This window comes from Microcebus murinus, chromosome 16, assembly GCF_040939455.1.
Source record: "Microcebus murinus isolate Inina chromosome 16, M.murinus_Inina_mat1.0, whole genome shotgun sequence".
NCBI lineage: Eukaryota > Metazoa > Chordata > Mammalia > Primates > Cheirogaleidae > Microcebus > Microcebus murinus.
The window spans coordinates 54,046,093-54,064,515 of NC_134119.1; the positions used below are offsets into that span (position 1 = coordinate 54,046,093).

The 18,423-nt window shown below is 56.9% G+C and overlaps 1 protein-coding gene across 1 annotated transcript in view; it reads right to left on the reverse strand.

Moving 5' to 3' along the window:
• Nucleotides 1-17,872, reverse strand: part of STK32B (serine/threonine kinase 32B) — a 39,289-nt gene extending 21,417 nt beyond the window's left edge. Inside the window, exons 1-6 of the mRNA XM_075993429.1 lie at nucleotides 17,854-17,872; nucleotides 16,379-16,482; nucleotides 9,270-9,386; nucleotides 7,519-7,644; nucleotides 3,234-3,365; nucleotides 2,006-2,070 (exon numbers count right to left, since the gene is read on the reverse strand). Coding sequence (XP_075849544.1) covers nucleotides 2,006-2,070; nucleotides 3,234-3,365; nucleotides 7,519-7,644; nucleotides 9,270-9,386; nucleotides 16,379-16,482; nucleotides 17,854-17,872 — 563 coding nt within the window. The remainder of the gene's footprint in view (nucleotides 1-2,005; nucleotides 2,071-3,233; nucleotides 3,366-7,518; nucleotides 7,645-9,269; nucleotides 9,387-16,378; nucleotides 16,483-17,853) is intronic.
• Nucleotides 17,873-18,423: the final 551 nt, after the last annotated feature.

Here is an 18,423-nt window from a genome sequence, read left to right on the forward strand (position 1 = left end):
GTGCCCGGGTGAGCACGGGGGCATGAAGGAGCAGGAACCACAGCTCAGGCCCACGCGGACGGCTCCCCCGTGGCCACGTTCTCTCATGCCTGGTGCTTCAGCATATGCTGTTCCCTGACTCCCTGCCTGGAACACAAGACTTACGCCCTCTTTCTCCATTTTGCCAACGCCTATAAGTGACGCCAGCCTCATTCATGACCACAAACCTCAAAGGGGTCCGTCCATAGCCTAACTGGGTGATCCTACCACGTTTCCCTAATCAATTCACATTTCCACGTGAGAAAGAAAACATCTAGATTGGTTGAAGCTACTATATAGTTGGGTTTCTGCTGAAAGAAGCCAGATACAACCCCTAAATGACACAGGAAGTATGTCTCATTCTCATTTTCTTTTGAAAGAAACACTTTGGATTCTTTAGATTCCAAACTGAAGCATCTCTGGCACACAGCAGACGTGAAATGAGAATGCTGTCTGCTCGGGGTCTGCGTGGCTCAGCCTTTCCCAGGCTCACGTCTGCCTGCGGCTGCTCCCGGAGGACTCCCGGGCCCACGCACGGGCAGATGGCAGCTGCCAGAGCCTGCGGTTCCTGCCGGGCTCTGAGCTGAAGTTCCTGGGTCTGGGTTTCTAGGGCTGGGGGAGGGGCCGTGAGCCTCAGAGCAGGAGCACTGCAGGGAAACTGGGATGAGCCCGAGTCTCATGGGCTGTGGCTGCAGAGACCAGAGCAGGGAGACCAAGGAGACGCGATGCCCAGGGGCTGAGGCTGGCTGCTCAGGCCTGGCGTGAGTCTGGGCTGACCTGGGTACTTGCCGGCCCACAGCTGTAGCCACCCAGGATCGATGACAGGCTGCTGCCTCCTGTGCCTCCCCAGCACCCACTGGGAATGGGGCCCTGCCTTGCTCATGCCCGGCCCATGGCTAGAACCCGAACGCCCCTCCCTGCCCCGTCCTTCACCTCCCTCCAGGCTCTGGTATATCAGGCTTCTTCACCAGCTGCAGGGCCCTAGCCTGCCACACTGTGTCCCTTCTCTGCCCACTGTCCCCACTCTGGGAGCAATATGCCTTTCTCCTACAGGTCCCCCAGGACTCGGCCAGGCGTGGAAGCTTCCCTGAGCACCTGGGCTGAGCCAGGAGCCTGGGCTGAAAGCCACCTCCCTGGGCTGCCACTGGCCATAGCACACCCACGTGCTGCTGTCATCAGCGGACAGCCGGACGCAGTTGAACATTCCAGCCTGGTATTTACCCACCTGGCCCTCCTGGCATGTGAGAGGGATCTCTGGTTTGTCTCTGCTAGCCTGAGGCCTGGGTCAGTGTGGTCCAGTGGGGCTGACCCACTGCCTCTGCTCGAGCCCTTCGTTCTGACAAATCAGCCACTGCCAGACGAGCCCCTAGATATTCAGGTCAGCGGGGACCAAGCCTGTGTCATCAGCTTCTGTGGCTGACCAGCCCCTGTGAGGGCTGTCCCGTGGCCAGGGCACACCCCAGCTGAGCCCGCCAGACTCTGCGACACATTTCTGACCCCATGCCGCTGCCCACCCCACCTCACCTGAGTCAGCAGCCACAGCAGCCATCGTTTCACCTGCTGGGCACGCCTGCCATGCCAGGGCCTGTGCCCACAGCCTCACTTAATTCTTACAACCCCACACTGCAAGGAAGCCTCTGCCCGATGCCGAGAAGGCCCCCTGGGGTTCAGTACCTTGCCTCGGGTCACTCCAGCAGTGGCAGAGCCAGGGCCTGGTCGCCAGGCAGTGTCACTCCAGGGCTCCTGCTCTTACGTGCTGGGAGCTGCCTCTCCACATGGGCTTCCCTGTCCCCAGGAGCACCCTGAGGCCCAGGGAGGTGCAGTCAGCGCAGCTCTAGAGCAAGTCCCGGAGCTCCGTCCCTGCAGGACCCTGTGTCCTCACCCACTGATGCCCGCCCCCATCATCGGGGCTGGCTCCACCAGAGGGGCCGGACCCTGGGTTGTTTTGGATGGGCTCCGGCCCAGGGCTGCTACCTGGAGGACTTACTTCTCTCTGTTGAATACGATGAATTCTTTCTGTACAGTCTCCAAACACTGCTGCAGGTGTCCATTCTGTCAAAGAGCACAGAGAAGTGACAAAATGAAGGAGCATGGTCCAGAAAGACAGGGCAGCAAAGCAAAGGAGGGCAGCAGATTGATCTAGATGGGACCTTGGACACTTGGGACAAGCTAAGTGTCTGGCCCTGATTGCCTGGGTAGCTGCGTCCAAGGGGAGCCTGGCAGACAATGATGATTTTCTCAAGTTTAAACAATCAAATTCAACTTAAAAGTCAGGTTAGAATGTAGTGTGGGATGAAAATCATCAGGTTGGTTTCTGACCATTCCATAGGCTCACTCAAGAGGCATGAGGAGAAAGTCATGATCATCATGCCAGCTGCTTGATTTTTAATATATTTTTTATAGAGAAAGGGGCTGTGTGTCCCCCAGAAAGACATGGTGAGCCCTGACCCATGGTATGTGCAAATGTGACCTTATTTGAAAATAGAACCTTTGCAGATTTGAAATCACGTTAACACGAGGCCACAGTGAACTAGGGTAGGCCTAAGTCCAGCGACTGGTGTCCTTACACGAAGGCCGGGAGAAGGCACAGAGACACGGAGGGAAGAAGGCCACGTGGCAGGGGAGAGAGACTGGAGTGAGATATTAGCAGCTGCAAGCCAAGGACGCCAAGGATGCCGACACCCCAGGAGCCAGGACAGCCAAGGAGGGCCCCTCCCCTACGGCCTTCCTGGAGCACTTGGCTCTGTTGACGCCTTGATTTCAGACTTCTGCCCTCCAGAACCGTGAAAGAATAAATTTAGGTTGTTCTGAGTGGCCCGTGGTGTTTTGTTGTGGCAGCCCCAGGAAACTGACATGGAGGGCCTGAAGGCAAAGCGCCCCGCCCGCCAAGGCCTCGCGGGGGACGGGCTCCAGCAGCGCCCGGACAGCAGATGCTGCTCAGAGCCGCTCCTCCTCCTCTTGCTCAGGCTACATGAGCTTCCTGCCCTAGAAACGGCGCTGCCAGGGAGCTAGGGCTGTGAGTGCCCCGACCTAAAGCGGCTCTCCCTCAGCTCTGTGCTGAGAAGGCTGCTTGTCTGATGGTGGCAGTTTATTTACTGGCAAAGAAGGTCACTGGAAAGAAGTGAAACGGGCCCTGCTGGCGCAAAGTAGCCTTGCTCATTTTCGTGGAAGGGTCGGACTCCGCCCTCCTGGGACTGCTCCTGGGAAGTGCTCACCAGAGGACAGCTGTCCTTCGTGCCATCCTTGGACCTGTTCTTTGCCAGCCTCTTCTTCTTTTTGTGAAGTGGCCTGGATTCTAGAATCATTTCTTCAAGTTCAAATGTGGGATCACAATTCAATCTCCCTTTCTAAAGGGAAGCAGAAAAGAAAACATGGTTTGTCTATGTTCCACCTAGCAGTTAATTTTCTTTCCATTCGTCCATTCAGTCAGTCACTCATGCACTGGACTAATGATTACCACTGTGGGACACATCAGTCACACCTTTTCTTTCTTTCTGATGAAAAGCAGCACATTCTCACTGCCTGCACCGTTCATACACACGATCCTGCCCCTGGGGTGACTCCACCCTGTTACCTGAGTCTCCTTTCTATGTACGCTTTTTATGTGAAGTTGAGTTCAGTTTTCCAATCTGATTTTTTTCACTTATTATTTTATCATATACACATTCTTATGCCATTACTATCTTTTTTATAAATCATCCTAAATAACTTTAAAAAACCATTTCTGGTCAAAATCTACCCAACTCCCTGGCTTGGTGCCCTGACCCAGAAGGTCAGAAGGCATTTTGGCCTCCTTGACTTCCCGGCCTTGGGCCCCAGGTCCCTGGTAGGCACTTTCAGTCCTGAGCCCTAGAACTGGCGACCGCCAGGACACCAGTCCCTGCAGTGGTCGTGACCTCAACAGCTCTGGAGTTGTTCTAGTTCTGCTACTTTCTGATCTTGGACACGTTTCATGACTTCCTTGGGACTCAGTCCACGATCTGTAAGGTTTGCATAACAACACTTCCCTTATAGGGAATTAATAATATAATATCTACAAAGCACTTCGAGCAGGGCCGGGTGTGAAGCAAGTCCTCTCTACAGAGGCTGTCACGTGCCTGCTAGACCTGGGCCTGCCGTGCCCGGGCCACGAAGGAGAAAGGGTGGGCGTGGGCTCAGGGCGGCCAGCCTCACCTGTACCTGTGTGACTCTGCGAGACACCGTGCAGCCGACGGGCTCAGTTTCCTCAGCAGTGCACAGCGCGGCAGCTCAGAGGCTGCCAAGGGAGGGAGGGGCTGAGATAGTGCGTGCCAAGCGTCTAGAACAGCAGCTGCCCGGCCTGTGGCGGGGGTCCCAAGAGGGGTCCTGCTGCCTGCAGACGGACTTGCCTTGTCCAGGCTGCCTAACTGCTTGGCATCAGCAGGCACCGCGTCACCACCTGGGGCAGGAGGAAAGGGGCTTTGCAGACAGGAGAGGTGCGGTGCTGGCTTTCCCGGCGTCACTAAACCTCCACGGGCCTCTATCTCTACAGCGGTAAGAGGAGGGCAATGAGGCTGATGTGAGAAAGTGCTGGAAAAGCCCTCTGCCCAGCCCAGCCCAGCCACGCAGGAGGTGCCCAATAATGTTCCTGTTGTCCTCGTGTCATTCGTGGGATGGCGTGGCATCCTATGTCCTGTGCACCTTGTTTTCTCAGTCCTAGAGGCAGGGGCCCCCACCTTTCTGTTGGGGCCTGCTGGGATCCCTCCCTGGGTCCCCTGGGGCCAATGGCCTCTGCCCTCCCCGGCCTGGTGCTGGGCTCCTGGAGACATTTTGGTTGTCGCAACCCAGGGAAGGCCACCGGCAGCTCACGGGTGGAGTGTGGGACACTGCTAAACATCCACGGGGCACAGGTCACCCCCACCCCCAAGAGTCACCCCTCCCTGAGGGCCGAGCCACAGCCAGGCTCCGGCACTTGGCTGTAAGCGCCTGGCACTGGCACGGCGACTGCTTTCTTCCCTGGGGTTCCCTCCGCCCAGCACAGTGCTGGCGGATGTAGGTGCTCAGCGAACTCAGAATGGGTGGCAGTGGTGACAACGGAGCCCATGCTTTTACCTGTACTGACTTGCACTGGCCCGTGAAATCTGGTGGAAAATGGGCCGAGAGGACTGAAACTCTAGGACTGAGGCTGTCCTGCCCTCCAGGGTTGAGCCATCGCCCCTGTGGCTGCCCCTGCTGTCCGCAAGGCACACCTGTCCACCCCACACACGTGGACACACTCTCACAGACACACAGACACACACACACAGACACACACAGAGAGACACACAGATATAATGGGCACACACGTACACAGACACACAGGCACACACAAACACAACACATGCACAGGCACACACAGACACACACACACATATGCAGGCACACATAGAGACACATGCAGGCACACACACAGACACAACACATGCACAGGCACACACAGACACACACACACACATGCAGGCACACATAGAGACACATGCAGGCACACACACAAACACAACACATGCACAGGCACACACAGACACACACACACACATGCAGGCACACATAGAGACACATGCAGGCACACACACAGACACAACACATGCACAGGCACACACAGACACACACACACATGCAGGCACACATAGAGACACATGCAGGCACACACACAGACACACAGATATAATGGGCACACACATACACAGACACACAGGCACACACAAACACAACACATGCACAGGCACACACAGACACACACAGACACACACACAGAGCTCGCGGTTGACCAGGTGAAACCCACAGCTCACAGTGGGAGGCAGAGAGGGCACCACCTGAGCAGCCCTCTGTACTGAGCCTGCCGGGCCTGTTTCTCATGACAGTGGGTGGGGTGGTGAGGACTAGGGCCATCTGAGCCCAGAGGCAGCACCATGCCCACCTGGGTGACAAAGAAAGTTCCCACAGGGCAGAGTCCCTAAGCACAAGCCGCTCTGGGCAGGTGGAAGGGCCAGGTAGTGGGGACAGCACATGCCGGGATCTGGAGCCAGCCTGGGAGGGAGGAGGGAAGCGTGCTCAAGGTGAGGCAGGCAAGGCCTCAAGGATGGACGGCCTGGCTACCAGGCAGGGACTCGCCGTCTGCGTGGCACTAGACACGCAAAGCCTGGTGCCGGCCCAGCTTGGCTTTCAGCGCTCAGCACAGAGCCCGACCAGGCCAGGGGACCTGAGTGCAGAACTGCGCACGCTGCGGCTGCTTCACGGAAAGGGAGCTGGAAGCCTTGGATTCTGGGGACACTGATTTGTGGAGACACTGCTTTTGTGCTGAAAGGAGCGACGGAAGTGTGTAAGATAGTCTGACATGAAACGCCCCCTGGGATGTCTAGGTCTCCCGGAACCCAGTCTGATGGCCCCAACAAGTTTCTTCTGCGTTCTGGGCCTGAGGCTCTCCCTCCACTCAGACAACAGGGCTTGCAACAGGGAGCAACAAAGACCAGCTCTTGCGGCCTTTCAGGCTCACAGCACCACTGGGCAGGGCAAGTGTCACATAATCCACTGTCACCAATGGGCCAGGGGAGGCCCGAGCTGCAGGGTGAGCTCTCCAAGGTCACAGAGGTGGCCGGGCTGGAACATCACCCATTTGTCACTATTCCCCAGGTGCTCTCTGCAAACCCTCCAGGAGAAACCCTCCAGGCCTCCTTCTCGGCAGGAAGGGGCCACAGTGGCTTCGGTGCAGCTCCAAACTCCCAGCATTTCTCTCCCGGAGGTCAGGCGCCTCCTGTCTGCTCCCTGTTCTGCCCTTTGTAGCTCCTCCCCCACCTCCAGCCACAGCCCCCACCAAAATGTGAATCCGACATTTGTACTTTGCTGCCCAGTTTTCAGGGGCTAAAACCCAAAACCTTTACTACAGCTGCCGGAAGCCTTCCTGGCATGACATGCACCGCCCAGCCTCATTCTTTTATTTCTCTCTGGTTTATTCCATTCTAGCCGTAAAGCCTCCATGCTGTCTGTGAAGCCCAGGCTTTCTGCTGCCTCGAGGTATGTGGTCTTGATATCACTTGGCCTGGGAGGTTCGGCGTCCACCCCTGCATGCCCGGCCCTTCACTCATGCACATCTCTGCCAACTCTCCCCAAATGAGGCCCCTGCCCCTTCACCTCTGACCCCTTCTCCCCCTCTTCCAAGCTTGCTCTGCAAGTGCCAGCTGCCTTGGCTGGGGGACTTATCGCCTGTCTTCCTCCACGTGGCGGGCAGCTCTTTCCAGCGCCTGGGCCTGTGTGCACTCGAGGCATGCCTCAGTGCAGAGGAGGCTCAGCATGCCCAAAGGACCCACCACAGAAAGAGAAGCTGCACAGCTGGGGCCTTGGCCATCAGGCCCAAGGCCATCCTGAATCCCAGCAAGGTGTTAGCCCTTGGGTGCTCAAGTGGCCATGGCACAAAGGGATCGCTGGCCCGCTGCTGGGGCCATGCTTTGTGCCAAGGTGGGGGCCATGCAAAGGAGTGGCAGGACACCCCCCAGGACCTCAACTCACACTGGGCACAAAGCCGGGTATCAGCGTCTTCTCAAACACCGCGTCCCAGTTCATGTCGGCCAAGTAGGGCACACTCTGTATGTCTCGGAGGCTGGACAGGCGGCTCTCAGGGTCCTTGGTCAGGAGCTGCAGTCAGAGGACAAATGTGATTTCTTTAACTGGGCACCCCCCAAGGTCATCAAATACTCTGAAGGAGGGAGTCTCGGGACATGTAAGGAACCTCTGCTCTTCATGTACCATTCATGTGGTGCCCCGTCTGGGTCGCTGTCGCTGAAAGCACCATCTGCACTCAGCTCTTTGTAGCCAGGGAGTAACTGAGGGGTCAGGCTCTTCTGCAAGGTCATCCACACAAGGATTATTGTGGAGCCAGAACTAGCATTTCAGGCCCGGTGTTCCTTCCTGGGACTAGCTCCCTGCACCAGGCTGCCTCTCACTGATGTCCGCAAAGGCTTCCAACTAAAATAGAAAAGAACTGACTTCCAACTTGGTAATAGGAGGTACCAGATTGTAATAAAATCTATCCCTGGAAAGCTATGAAGTGACCTCTGTGACTTAAAGGGGTAGACTCATTTGTAGCCAAGGGGACAAATTTTAGCTTCTCCTCAAATTGAGCTTCTGCTAAAATGGAGTGATGCAGTATAAAAACAGCCAAATAATATTACCTTGCCATCCAAGTGGGGTCTCCAACATTTCAAAACAGTGTAGTTTATCAGTGCAAAGAGTATGGAGCTAAAAATGAAAGGACGGAGGCCCTGTCCCTGGGATTGCTGCTTACCAGTCATGTGCCCTTGGTAAGCACTGGGCGCTCTGCACTAGCTGCCTCCTGTAAAAGCAGGAAGACTGGCAACTCTTCCACTTCCAGCTCGTGGTTAGGATGGGCCCAGTGGGTTGGCAGGGCCTGTACGTGCCGAGGAAGGGAGCATGCTGCTGCCCACTGGCGGAGCTGGAAGTCGGAGCCCACAGCTAGCTCCCTCCCGGCTGTCACTGCAGAAATCTCCCAGCTACACCCAGTCAGCGGGCTGGAGTCACCACACACCAGGGACGACCATTGGGGATCGTACCTGCTGGCTATGGAGGCCACTCTGTGGGGGCTGCCCCAAGACAGTGGGTGCCAGTTTGAACAGACTCCAACTCAATGCGAATGGGGGTCCCCTGCACAGGCAGCTGTTCTGAAGCATGCTGGTGCCCAGGCCCAGGGCCAGATTCTGAGTCACTGGGTGGGCTGGGAGGGACAGATGTCAATACGTTAGGCTTCCAGATGATTCTGACGAGCAATCAGGGTTAAGAACCACCGCAGCCTGGGGTTGCGCCTGGAAAGGCACATTTCTAACAGGTTCCTACGTGGTGCTCAGGCTGCTGGTCCTAGGCCCACACTCTGAGAACCACTGCTTTATTCTAATAGCAACAGTTCCTGCAAAAAGTCAGGTGATGCTCAGTGTCTCAAAGCTCAGTGGGTTAAAAGACCATTTGAAGCAAAGATTGTTAAAAGCCATACACATTGAGTGTTTCTATTTATTGGGATCCTGCAGCCGAGTGACAAGAGCCTGGAGGGTTGCTGTCACGGGCTCGGGGGTCTGCAGCTTGCTGATCTGCGTGCACTCCTGTGACAGTGCTCATTCCACACAGCAGAGCTCAGCTGACTTTACTACTTCCATCCCTGCTATGCTGCCCCTGCCTCTGCTGGTATGCCTGTGTCTACCCAGGTGACTGCAGCCCTCCCTCCAGGGTAGGCTGGTGGCTCCCACCCCTACCTTTTTCAGCAGGGCCACCGTCCCCCTGCACCACGTGGACGAGTAGTGGACCCGCTCTGCCTTGAACGTGTTGAGGATCTCACCGATGGGCGTGGCTGAGTGGATTTCATACGGCCTCTGCAACCAAAGGGCAACAGCCAGAGTCAGAGAGAGGGCCACCAGGAAGCCACCATCCGTTACGAGGAACAGTTCATTCTTCCCTTTCAGGTAAGAGTGGGTGTCCCCTTTCCTGGCAGAGCAGGTGGCTCACACCCATGTGCCCACAGTGACCAGGCGTGTGCAGGACCCGGCAGGTGGGTGCTGCTGTGATGAGCACAGGAGGGTAGGTGACTCGCCGAGGCCATACAGCCCGCAAGAAGCAGAGGCAGGATTCACGCCCAGCAGCCTAACCCCAGAGTCCCTGCTCTGGTCACAGGGTGGAGGGTTGACTCCCACCATCTAACAGGCACCCAGGGACACCTCCAGTCACAGCCCCCACCTGCTGGGCTACTGGGGGCCTCAGCCCCACCTCCTCTGTCTTGGCTGAACTGGCTCCTGGCGTGGGCAGGGCTGAGACGGCTGGCCTCTGGGCGTGCCCCCCACAGTGAGGACACGAAGCTCTGTTCTCCCCCAGTTTGAAGCCTCCTGTGTCCTTTCAACATTGCCACTGGCGGTTTCTTGCTCCTACGCACTTCTCAAAGCCTTTCTTGACTGTGACCCTGGGGAGGGGCTCAGAGAGTGAGCACCGTCTCGCCCTCCCTGCCCCACCCCCACCTTCCACTGAGGGAACAATTCTCTTGGAGCCCTTCACCCTCCACCTGGCCACCTGGCTTTGTGGCCCAAGATGCTTTTGGGTTTGCATCATGGCCAAACGGTCTTGGGACTAGAAAAGCAGTCACTTCCTAGCACATGTGGTGCAGCACCTGCACTGGCCCTGGAGAGAGGTGAGGAATGAATTCATGATGAATCCATGCGACCTTGATTGTCGAGTACGGAATTCCCTTGTTAACACGCAGCAGTGTAACTATTGCTGTCTGTCTCCTCCACGGAACTGGGGACTCCTTGAAGGGGGGATTTTATCACGCTCATCTGTAGGCCCTGAGCAGTGTCTGCCATTGAGCAGGGTCCCAGAGCATGGTGAGGATGGAAGTATCAGTCCATCCACAAGTGTGGACTGGACAGTCACCGTGAGGCAGACACCATGCTGGGACCAGCATTCAAGGCCCTGCCCCAGCCTCATGGAACTCAGCTCCCACAGGGCTGCAGTGGCTAGCAGCTGCCGACCCGAAGGGGCAAGAGGCCCTGAGCTCGGGTGGGCTGTGGCTCCCCAGGGTGAAGGAGCACCTTTGGCGCCGCCAGCCCAGGTCCCCTGGAGAAGGCTCTGCCCGCACAGCGCGCCGGCGCTGCCTTCTGGCGTGCCGCCCAGAAAGGGGCCTTCTCGGACCGGCCGCCCCTCCCCTGCCTGGTAATCGAATGGGAAACTGTTCCTTTCGCCCTGTCATATAGGGCACCCAACCAAAGCCCGTGAGCTCTCTTGCAAGGCTAACTGACTTGATTCACTGACATTCCTTAAATATTTCTCCAGGTACTTTTTCCCTCTGGTGGGAAGCGAGGTGGACTTCCAGGACCAAGCATTGAAACTTTCCACCTAAAGGCACTGCTGTTGCATCCGCCTGGCCCTTTGCACCCACCAGCAGGACAACTATTGTAGGGTGACAAGCCCCCACTGTGACAGAGCTCCTTACGTGCGCAAAGCGCAGTCCGCACGAGCCAGAGACCCGCAACACAGGAGACGAGACAGAGGCGCCGCACTCTGGAGCTGGGCACTGAGGTTAAAGGCAGCGTGGCTCACCGAGGAGTGCCTCTGACCGCTCCCGTTACAGGCGGAGTTGTGGCCCCAGAATTCATAAGTTAGGGTCCTAACCCCCCAGGACCTTGCTTGGAGGGAAGGTGTTCACAGACATAATCAAACCAGCATGAGGTCATTAAAGAAGGCCTAATCCAACATGACTGGTGTCCTTTTAGAAAGGGGGAACTCCGTACAAAGGGGAAATCAAGGCACAGAGAGAGGCGCATGTAGCGGAAAGACAATGTGAAGAAACAGGAAGAAGACAGCCCCTGCAGCCGGGAGAAAGGCCTGGAGCAGAGCCTCCCGCTCAGGCTGGGGGCGGCTCTGCGGCTCCCTGACCTCAGACTCGGCCTGCAGAGCTGTGGGAGGACACACTCTCCTGTTTGGCCACCAGTGTGTGCAAGCACATGCAGCGGGCAAGCCCTCTCCGGCCACATGCAGAGCCTGCCTGGAGGCGTCTGACTCCTGCTTTTGCCTCTGTAGACCGGCCCTGCGGCTCGCGCCCTTTCGGAGGGAGGGCAGCACTACAGAGTTCGGGGGGAACGCGTGCTGGGCAGGGACCAACGGGAGCGCCTGGCACACGTGGGGGAAGGGAGCTCTCTAGAATCTCCAACAGGCATGGGGATGGGAGGGAGGAGGACTAGAGCTCGGGCCCACCCTCTGCTGATGGGCGGGCCAAGAGCTCTGTTCCGTGGCTTCTTCCCACTCTTTGCCTTTCATATGATACACGGTTCAGCCCACCCTAGGCCCGCGCCCCATGGAAACCCAGTTGCCAGAGCTGCGGAGACCCTGGGAGATGACGCCTCTCTCCTCCTCCCTCAGTCCGAAGGTCAGGAATGGAGGCTCAGGGACAGAAAGAGACTTTCCCAGCGTCCAGAGAGACCCGGTTCTCATTCCCTGCTCTTTCTGCCATTGCATCAGAACCTGAGAAGCCAGGCACCCAACTGGAGAACCAGCCAGAAACAAACGTAACAACCTCTCTGATTTACATGTCATTCTCTATTTCCTTCCCGGTCACCACAAGGCACTCATGGGTTCTGCTTTCCCCTCGCACTCGCTACTGAGCTACGTGCTCTCTCTAATCTGCAACCCTCTCCCGTCTGGAGGGACAGACCACTCACAGTAAGAACGATGGTCGCAATGGGGACCGTGGCTGCAGCACGCCGTGGGCCCGTCAGGAAGTTCACTTAGAATTAGTCCCACACGATGGCTAAAATGAGCTCACAGCCGCTGGCTCCAGGCTCAGCCCCATCGGTCTGGGTGGTTGCAGAGAAACCCAGGTCCCTCTGCAACATCACTGGCAGCTATGAAGATGCCATTCTGCCTGCTGGTGGTGACGAATTCTGCTGATGCGTAGTGCTCACTCACTGGCCCTAGCGTGTGTCCACGCAGAACAGCAGGTGGTATTCACAGGTAATTGCGTGTACAGCTGGTGAAAGTGACAGGACAGTCAGGAGCAGGGCACTGGACAGCACTCGCTGTGCAGTGCAGGCGGCTCTCCATTCCAGGAAACTCAGTTTACCAAAATATGCCAATTTACCAAGAAATAGAAGACAGAGGAAAAGAATTGCCACAGACCTGTTATTTTAACCATTAAAGCTGAGCTGGGCCTTGGAGACTACCCAAGCCAATGTTTTTTCCCCAAATCTTTTTACTTGAAATCCCAAACACAGAACAGATGAAAGTGAAGAACCATTCCTCAGGCAATTTAAACCTTCAAGGCTTGAACAAACGTTTTTCCCCCTCTGGACTGTCGAGTCATTTCTGCAGGGCTCTGAAGTCCAGAAATAGCCTGAAACCACAGAACCTTCAAGAAGGTCCTTCCCCTACCCTTGAATGGAGGCCAAGGACTCTGTTACTTCCCAGGCTCTGACTCCTGGCACAGTGCTCTGTCTGCTGTACTAAGGGACCAGAAGCCGGCACTCACCCCAAGGACCAGCCCCCCTTTGTTAGGTTGACACACCGTCTGTTCTTTCTCCAGGCAGAGCCCACCCAGCTGCGTGCCCCTAGTGGCTCTCGGTACTGCTCTGCTACCCCTGGGGGGCCACAGACACCCCTCTCTGCCCCCCACGCTCTCTGTCCACACATCCCCAAAGAGAGGTGCTGCCTGGGTCAAAGGCCGGGACGTGGCTGGTGGGCCAGTGACGAAGGCCAAGTCCTCCGGGAGCACAGAGTGGCTTTCAGGGCCCCGCCCTTGTCTGCACGGAGCCCCGAGCAGCGCCAGGTGCCGACAGCCGGCAGGCAGGCGGGGTCTCACCTGGCACCTTGCTTACTCTGCGGCAGGGCTCCCAGCCAGGGTCGGCTTGTCCACAGGAGTATCCGGCAGTGTGTGGAGACCCGTCTGGCTGCCATAACTGGGTGGGGATTTCCGCTGGGCATCAGTGCCCCGAGCCAGCAATGCCGCCACACCCGCCATGCAGAGGGTCGCCCCACACCACGAGGAATCACCTGGCCCAGCGTCCACGGTCCACTGAGGCTGAGAAGCCCGGTGCCACGGGCCTGTGAGACTATTCCCACCAAACAGGCTCACCACAGATCGTTCAGAGATTGTGTGGCAAAGCGAGGGCTGAACCCAGACATCGGCCATTCCACAGATCACAGTCGCTGCGCTGCCACGTCCCTGCTTAAACACCGCGGTGCACCGCCCCGCCCACAGGGAACAGCCGAGTGCCTCCAGCTGGCCTCGGGCCCTTTACGGACTGTCCGCTGACTGTCCTCTGACAGGTGGTCGGGACCAAGTGTCTGCTGAAGCGGCCTTAGCCTCCCCTCCCCCGCTGTGCTCACACCGTTTCCTCCAGACACTTGAGTGACCGGCTGGAATGCCTGCCCAGACACCCCGCTCCCCGCACCGCAGCCGTCCGGCGCTGCCTGCGCCCAGTCTTGTGGCTTCATCACCATGTGCGTGCCTTTGGTGTGCCCCTGTGCCCTGGCCGCATTTTCTCACTTAGTCCCGTGGTGACCGCAGGTGGGCCTAACGCTCCTTTTATGAACAAGGAAGCCAGTGCTCAGAGGAATGCAGCAATTTAGCCCAAATCGCAGCCAAGAAGCACAGGGGTGGCGGAAGCCCATCTCTGGTGGAAAGCCCGCGAGCCTCCTCGCTAAGGCGGCAGGGTGCGAGCCGGGCTTTGGTGACTGGGGTGCTGGCTTGGGGAGGACACAGGCTAGCTAGCCGGCCCTCTGCGCTAGGAGTCCCAGGGCAGGGGAGGGAGCTGACCAGCGGACTGTCATCAGTCACGTGCTGGGTGATTTACATCGTTGGAATCATTTAATTCTCAAGGCAACCCTGTTGGGTAAATAGAATTATTAACTGTTTTTCGTTAACGCAAAAGAATTCTGAGCACTGAGTCTGCTTAAAAGCCTCACGTAAGATCCCAGATGGGGCATCTGTGGAGTCAGGATTTGAACCCGTGACAGTCCTCCAAGGTTCCTTTTCTCTGTTATGAGCAAGCAGCTTTTGGTTGAGTAAGGGGAGGAAATTTCCAGCCATTAGAGCTGTCCAAAAATGAAAGAGATTCTTTCTGGTGGTAAGGAGCTTCCTGGATCCTGAGGGTAGCCAGTGAACAGGTGGGTGATCACCTGTCAGCCTTCCAGGCGGGCTGGGACAATGGCTGGGCGGAGGACCCTCCTGTCTCTGTGGGAGTTGTCCTCATGGCTGTCTCCACCCTCTCTTTTCAGAGGGTGTGGGCCGAATGCCAGGGTGGCTGGGCACTGGGCTCCAAAAGGGAATCCTGGTGGGTGGCACCCGCGTGGGCCCCTTTCTTTCCTGTGGCAGGGCCACGGGCTAAGAGCTAAGACTCTGATCTGAGATCAGACAGAAGCGGGAGCCTGCTCATGTCCTGTCCAGGCTACAAGCTCCCTCCAAACCCACAGGGTCTCAAGCCTGCCAGTGACACTGACTCGGCCCGTCCGTGTCCCTACACAGTGAGGACAGACTGCTGTTTCCCAGGCCACGTCTGGAGTACTCCTGGGTCTCTGGCCAACAAACCACATGAATGCCTTCGACTTCCCACCACCCGTCGGTTTGAATGCTTCCCAACTCTGAGATGCTAGAACACGTACTGGGAACCCGTTGGGACTTTCTTTCGTCTGTGGAAGGAAGGAGCCCTTGGATGCCATCAGGGACGCTGCCACTGCCACGACTGAGGAATTGCAAAGAGGAAGGATACGCCTAAATTTACATACTTCATGGATAAATGTGAGTGTTCTTCATATAGCTTTTGACTAAATCAATTGTTTCTAGTGTGAAAAATAGAGAATAAACTATTTGTATCAACGTGTTACCCTTTGGGTCAACGATTAAGCCAGGAAACAGTATCTGGGAGAAAGGTTTACATGCATCCTCTCGTTCTATCCCGTCGTCCCATGCCCAAGGCTGCGACCCTACTATTCACCTCTCCCATTCTGTTGAAAGTGGCACCTGGGTCTTTAAGCAGAAAACTCAGAGGAGTTAAAAGTGAAACAGGTATTTGTGGTGCAGCAGGGGCCACTCCATTCCTGGGGCTTGTTGCCAAGCCGTCATCTTCCATCGCACTGACCCGTAGGGATGATAGCCAATATTCTCGCCGTTGGCGGTGTCTGCCATGCTTAGGGCAACCGCTCGCCAAGGTCATTCGTGCTTACGAAAGACGAACAGCCCTGGCGGGTGCCCGTGCACTCTGGTTCCCACAGTGTTCCGACTGCAGAGTCCTCTGAGCATGTGACCAGACAGACCCGGAGGAACAAGCCAACCCGGGGACATTATCTCTTTGCAGTCAGTGCCTACGAAAGTGAGCAAGTTCTTATTTTCTTTGCACCGTAAAACACCATATACAGTAATTACGCTTATGATGAATTCAGGAGAAATGATTGAGATCAAGAGCAGAAAATAGTTGCTTGAACTACAGGGTAATAAATAAAACTTATTTGCACTCACATAGTGTTTACGATTTACAAGTGCTCTCATCTTTCACTCACTCATTTATTCACTCATTCAACACCCATCATCCCCATGCACGGGGCCCCCCACAGTGAATAAAGCACTGTGGACCCTCTAGGCACCTTCTTCGGGCATGAAAATGCGTGCACGCAAATGACCACGAAACAGCAGTGGGACTGCAGCCAGTGGGAGGAGCCTGCCTTCTGCCGGCTCTGTGCTGGGCACTGGGGCTCTAAGGACATAACGGTGTCGGTGTCTTCCACGGTGCGCTGTCCCAGCGGCGTGCCCTGCCAACTCACCCAGCCTGGCACAACTCGAGCCCCCAGCACACGCCCCTCGCGTCCACCACACAGGCACACGCCTTACCCAGCCCCGCAGGAGCTCGTAGGCCGTGACGCCCAGGGACCACCAGTCGACGGGGTAGGAGTACCCGGGGCCTCCGTCCACGTACACCTGGAACACTTCTGGGGCTGCCAACGACAGGACAAAGAGAACATCATTGTGTGTCACAGTTTCGCAGCCACCACCCCTTAGAGAGGGACACCAGGATGCGAACCCAGCTCTAATGGACAGTGAGACCTGTACTTTTTCCACTCTGCCACGTGACTCTGGCCTCAGTGAGCCGGGAGCTGAGAACAAGGTGCAGGCATCACAGGGAGCGCCCATGCGGCCCAGGGCAGAGCACAGATGGCGTCCGGTGGGAGGGTCTACCCCGGGACAGTGAGGGAAAGCCCTCTGGGGAGGTGGCTGGTACGAAACACGAGTCTCAGTCTGCTGGGACAGCTCAAAGCGAAGAGGAGGAACTGAGCCTCCAAGAGGTTGGGAACCTTGATAAATGCCACCCTGCTTGTGGCACCAATACCCACGCCGGGCGTCCGAACAACCAGGACGTTCAGAACTCTTTGTGCCTGGTGCCTAACCTAGCTCAGGGACGATTTCATCTTAGCGTAGGTGGGACCTAACATGAAATGCCCAGAGTAAGTAAATCCGCAGAGGCAGAGAGCAGATTGGAGGTTGCCGGGGGCTGGAGGCTGGAGGGGGGAACCCAGTGCTTATTCATGGCTTTCCTTTGGGGGTGAAGGCAACGTTCTGGAACTAGGTAGAGGTGGTGGCTGCACAACACTGTGGATGATCTAAATGCCACTGAATCGTTCCCTTGGAAATACCTAATTTTGTGTCATGCGAATTTTACCTTAGTAGAAAAAAATGTGAAGGATGGGGGCCCGAGTGCGGTGACCCTCGTTCTTCAGGGTCCTGCATTTGTCCTGGGCCCCCGACCCTGCCACTCTCTGAGGGACTGAGTGAGGGGTGAATGTCGCCGCCTTGCCCCCAAGTCACTAGGCCAGGGCTGCATCCCAAGGTCCAATTGTTCCCATTGGCTTCCAGGAAAATTTTGATTTTTCTGCGTGAAATGTTGATTATTTTCTAGCAAATTAATTTACAGACATAATTCCATTTTACAGTTGTCAGAGCAGCCCAAATCTGCCTCAGGAACCGCAACATGCTGTGACGATGAGTGTCTCGATTGAGTCTCCAAGCTGTCACTCACGCAGCGTGAGGGGGAGGGCCGTGGGCAGGGGAGCGCAGCAGCTTCACACTTGAATGCGGCCAGAGGCCACGGTCCTGCTGCTCCAGCGACGCGCTCCACCTGGCCACGGCTTACCCTGCGCCTGCACCCCAGGCCCCCCTTCTCCACAGCAGCCGCGGGGGCACACGTCACAGACGAGGGAGGCCCAGAGAGGGCAGCTGTGTGAAGGAAGTCACACAGCCAGGAAGCACAACACTGAATTCCTGTTTGAAATAAGGTTTGTGTCCACGCTGCTTTTAGTATGAAAACATACTCCGCACCACACCGGGCATGACGCAACTAGGATTTGGGGAACCGTCCCCTAGGATTTTAGGCCCTTACTGAGGAGCCGCCTTGGTCTGCCGGGGACCAGGAAGACTGCCAGTGAAGCCGGGATCACTTCCTGGTAACAGGCCCCTACCTGCTCTTCGCCTCAGTTTTGTCAGTTGTGACGCAATTCTGTTTATTTACAGGGCTGTGGACAAGGTGATGCGCAGCAGGAGCTAGCGGGCTGCCCCGGCCGCGGCGAGCGCCCGAACACTGGGCCTTGTTGACAGGAGTCCAGCTGTCCCTAACCCCCTCTTCCTCTGTCACGCAGAGCCCCCGCCATCCCCGTCGCCCGAACCAGTAGCCTGGGACCACCCTCAGCTCCATCCTCCTCCGCCTCATGAACAGTCGTCTCCGGACCCTGTGGGCTTTGTATTCTCAGCATCTTTTGTCTCCCTTCCCGTCTGTCCTAGGTCAGCCTGAGCGTGGGCGCGTCGGCGTCGGGCGGCGTCGGGCGAGCACGCGTTTGCGGGTTTCCTGCGCCGTGCTGGCGCTGGCCCGGCTGCTCCGGACCCGC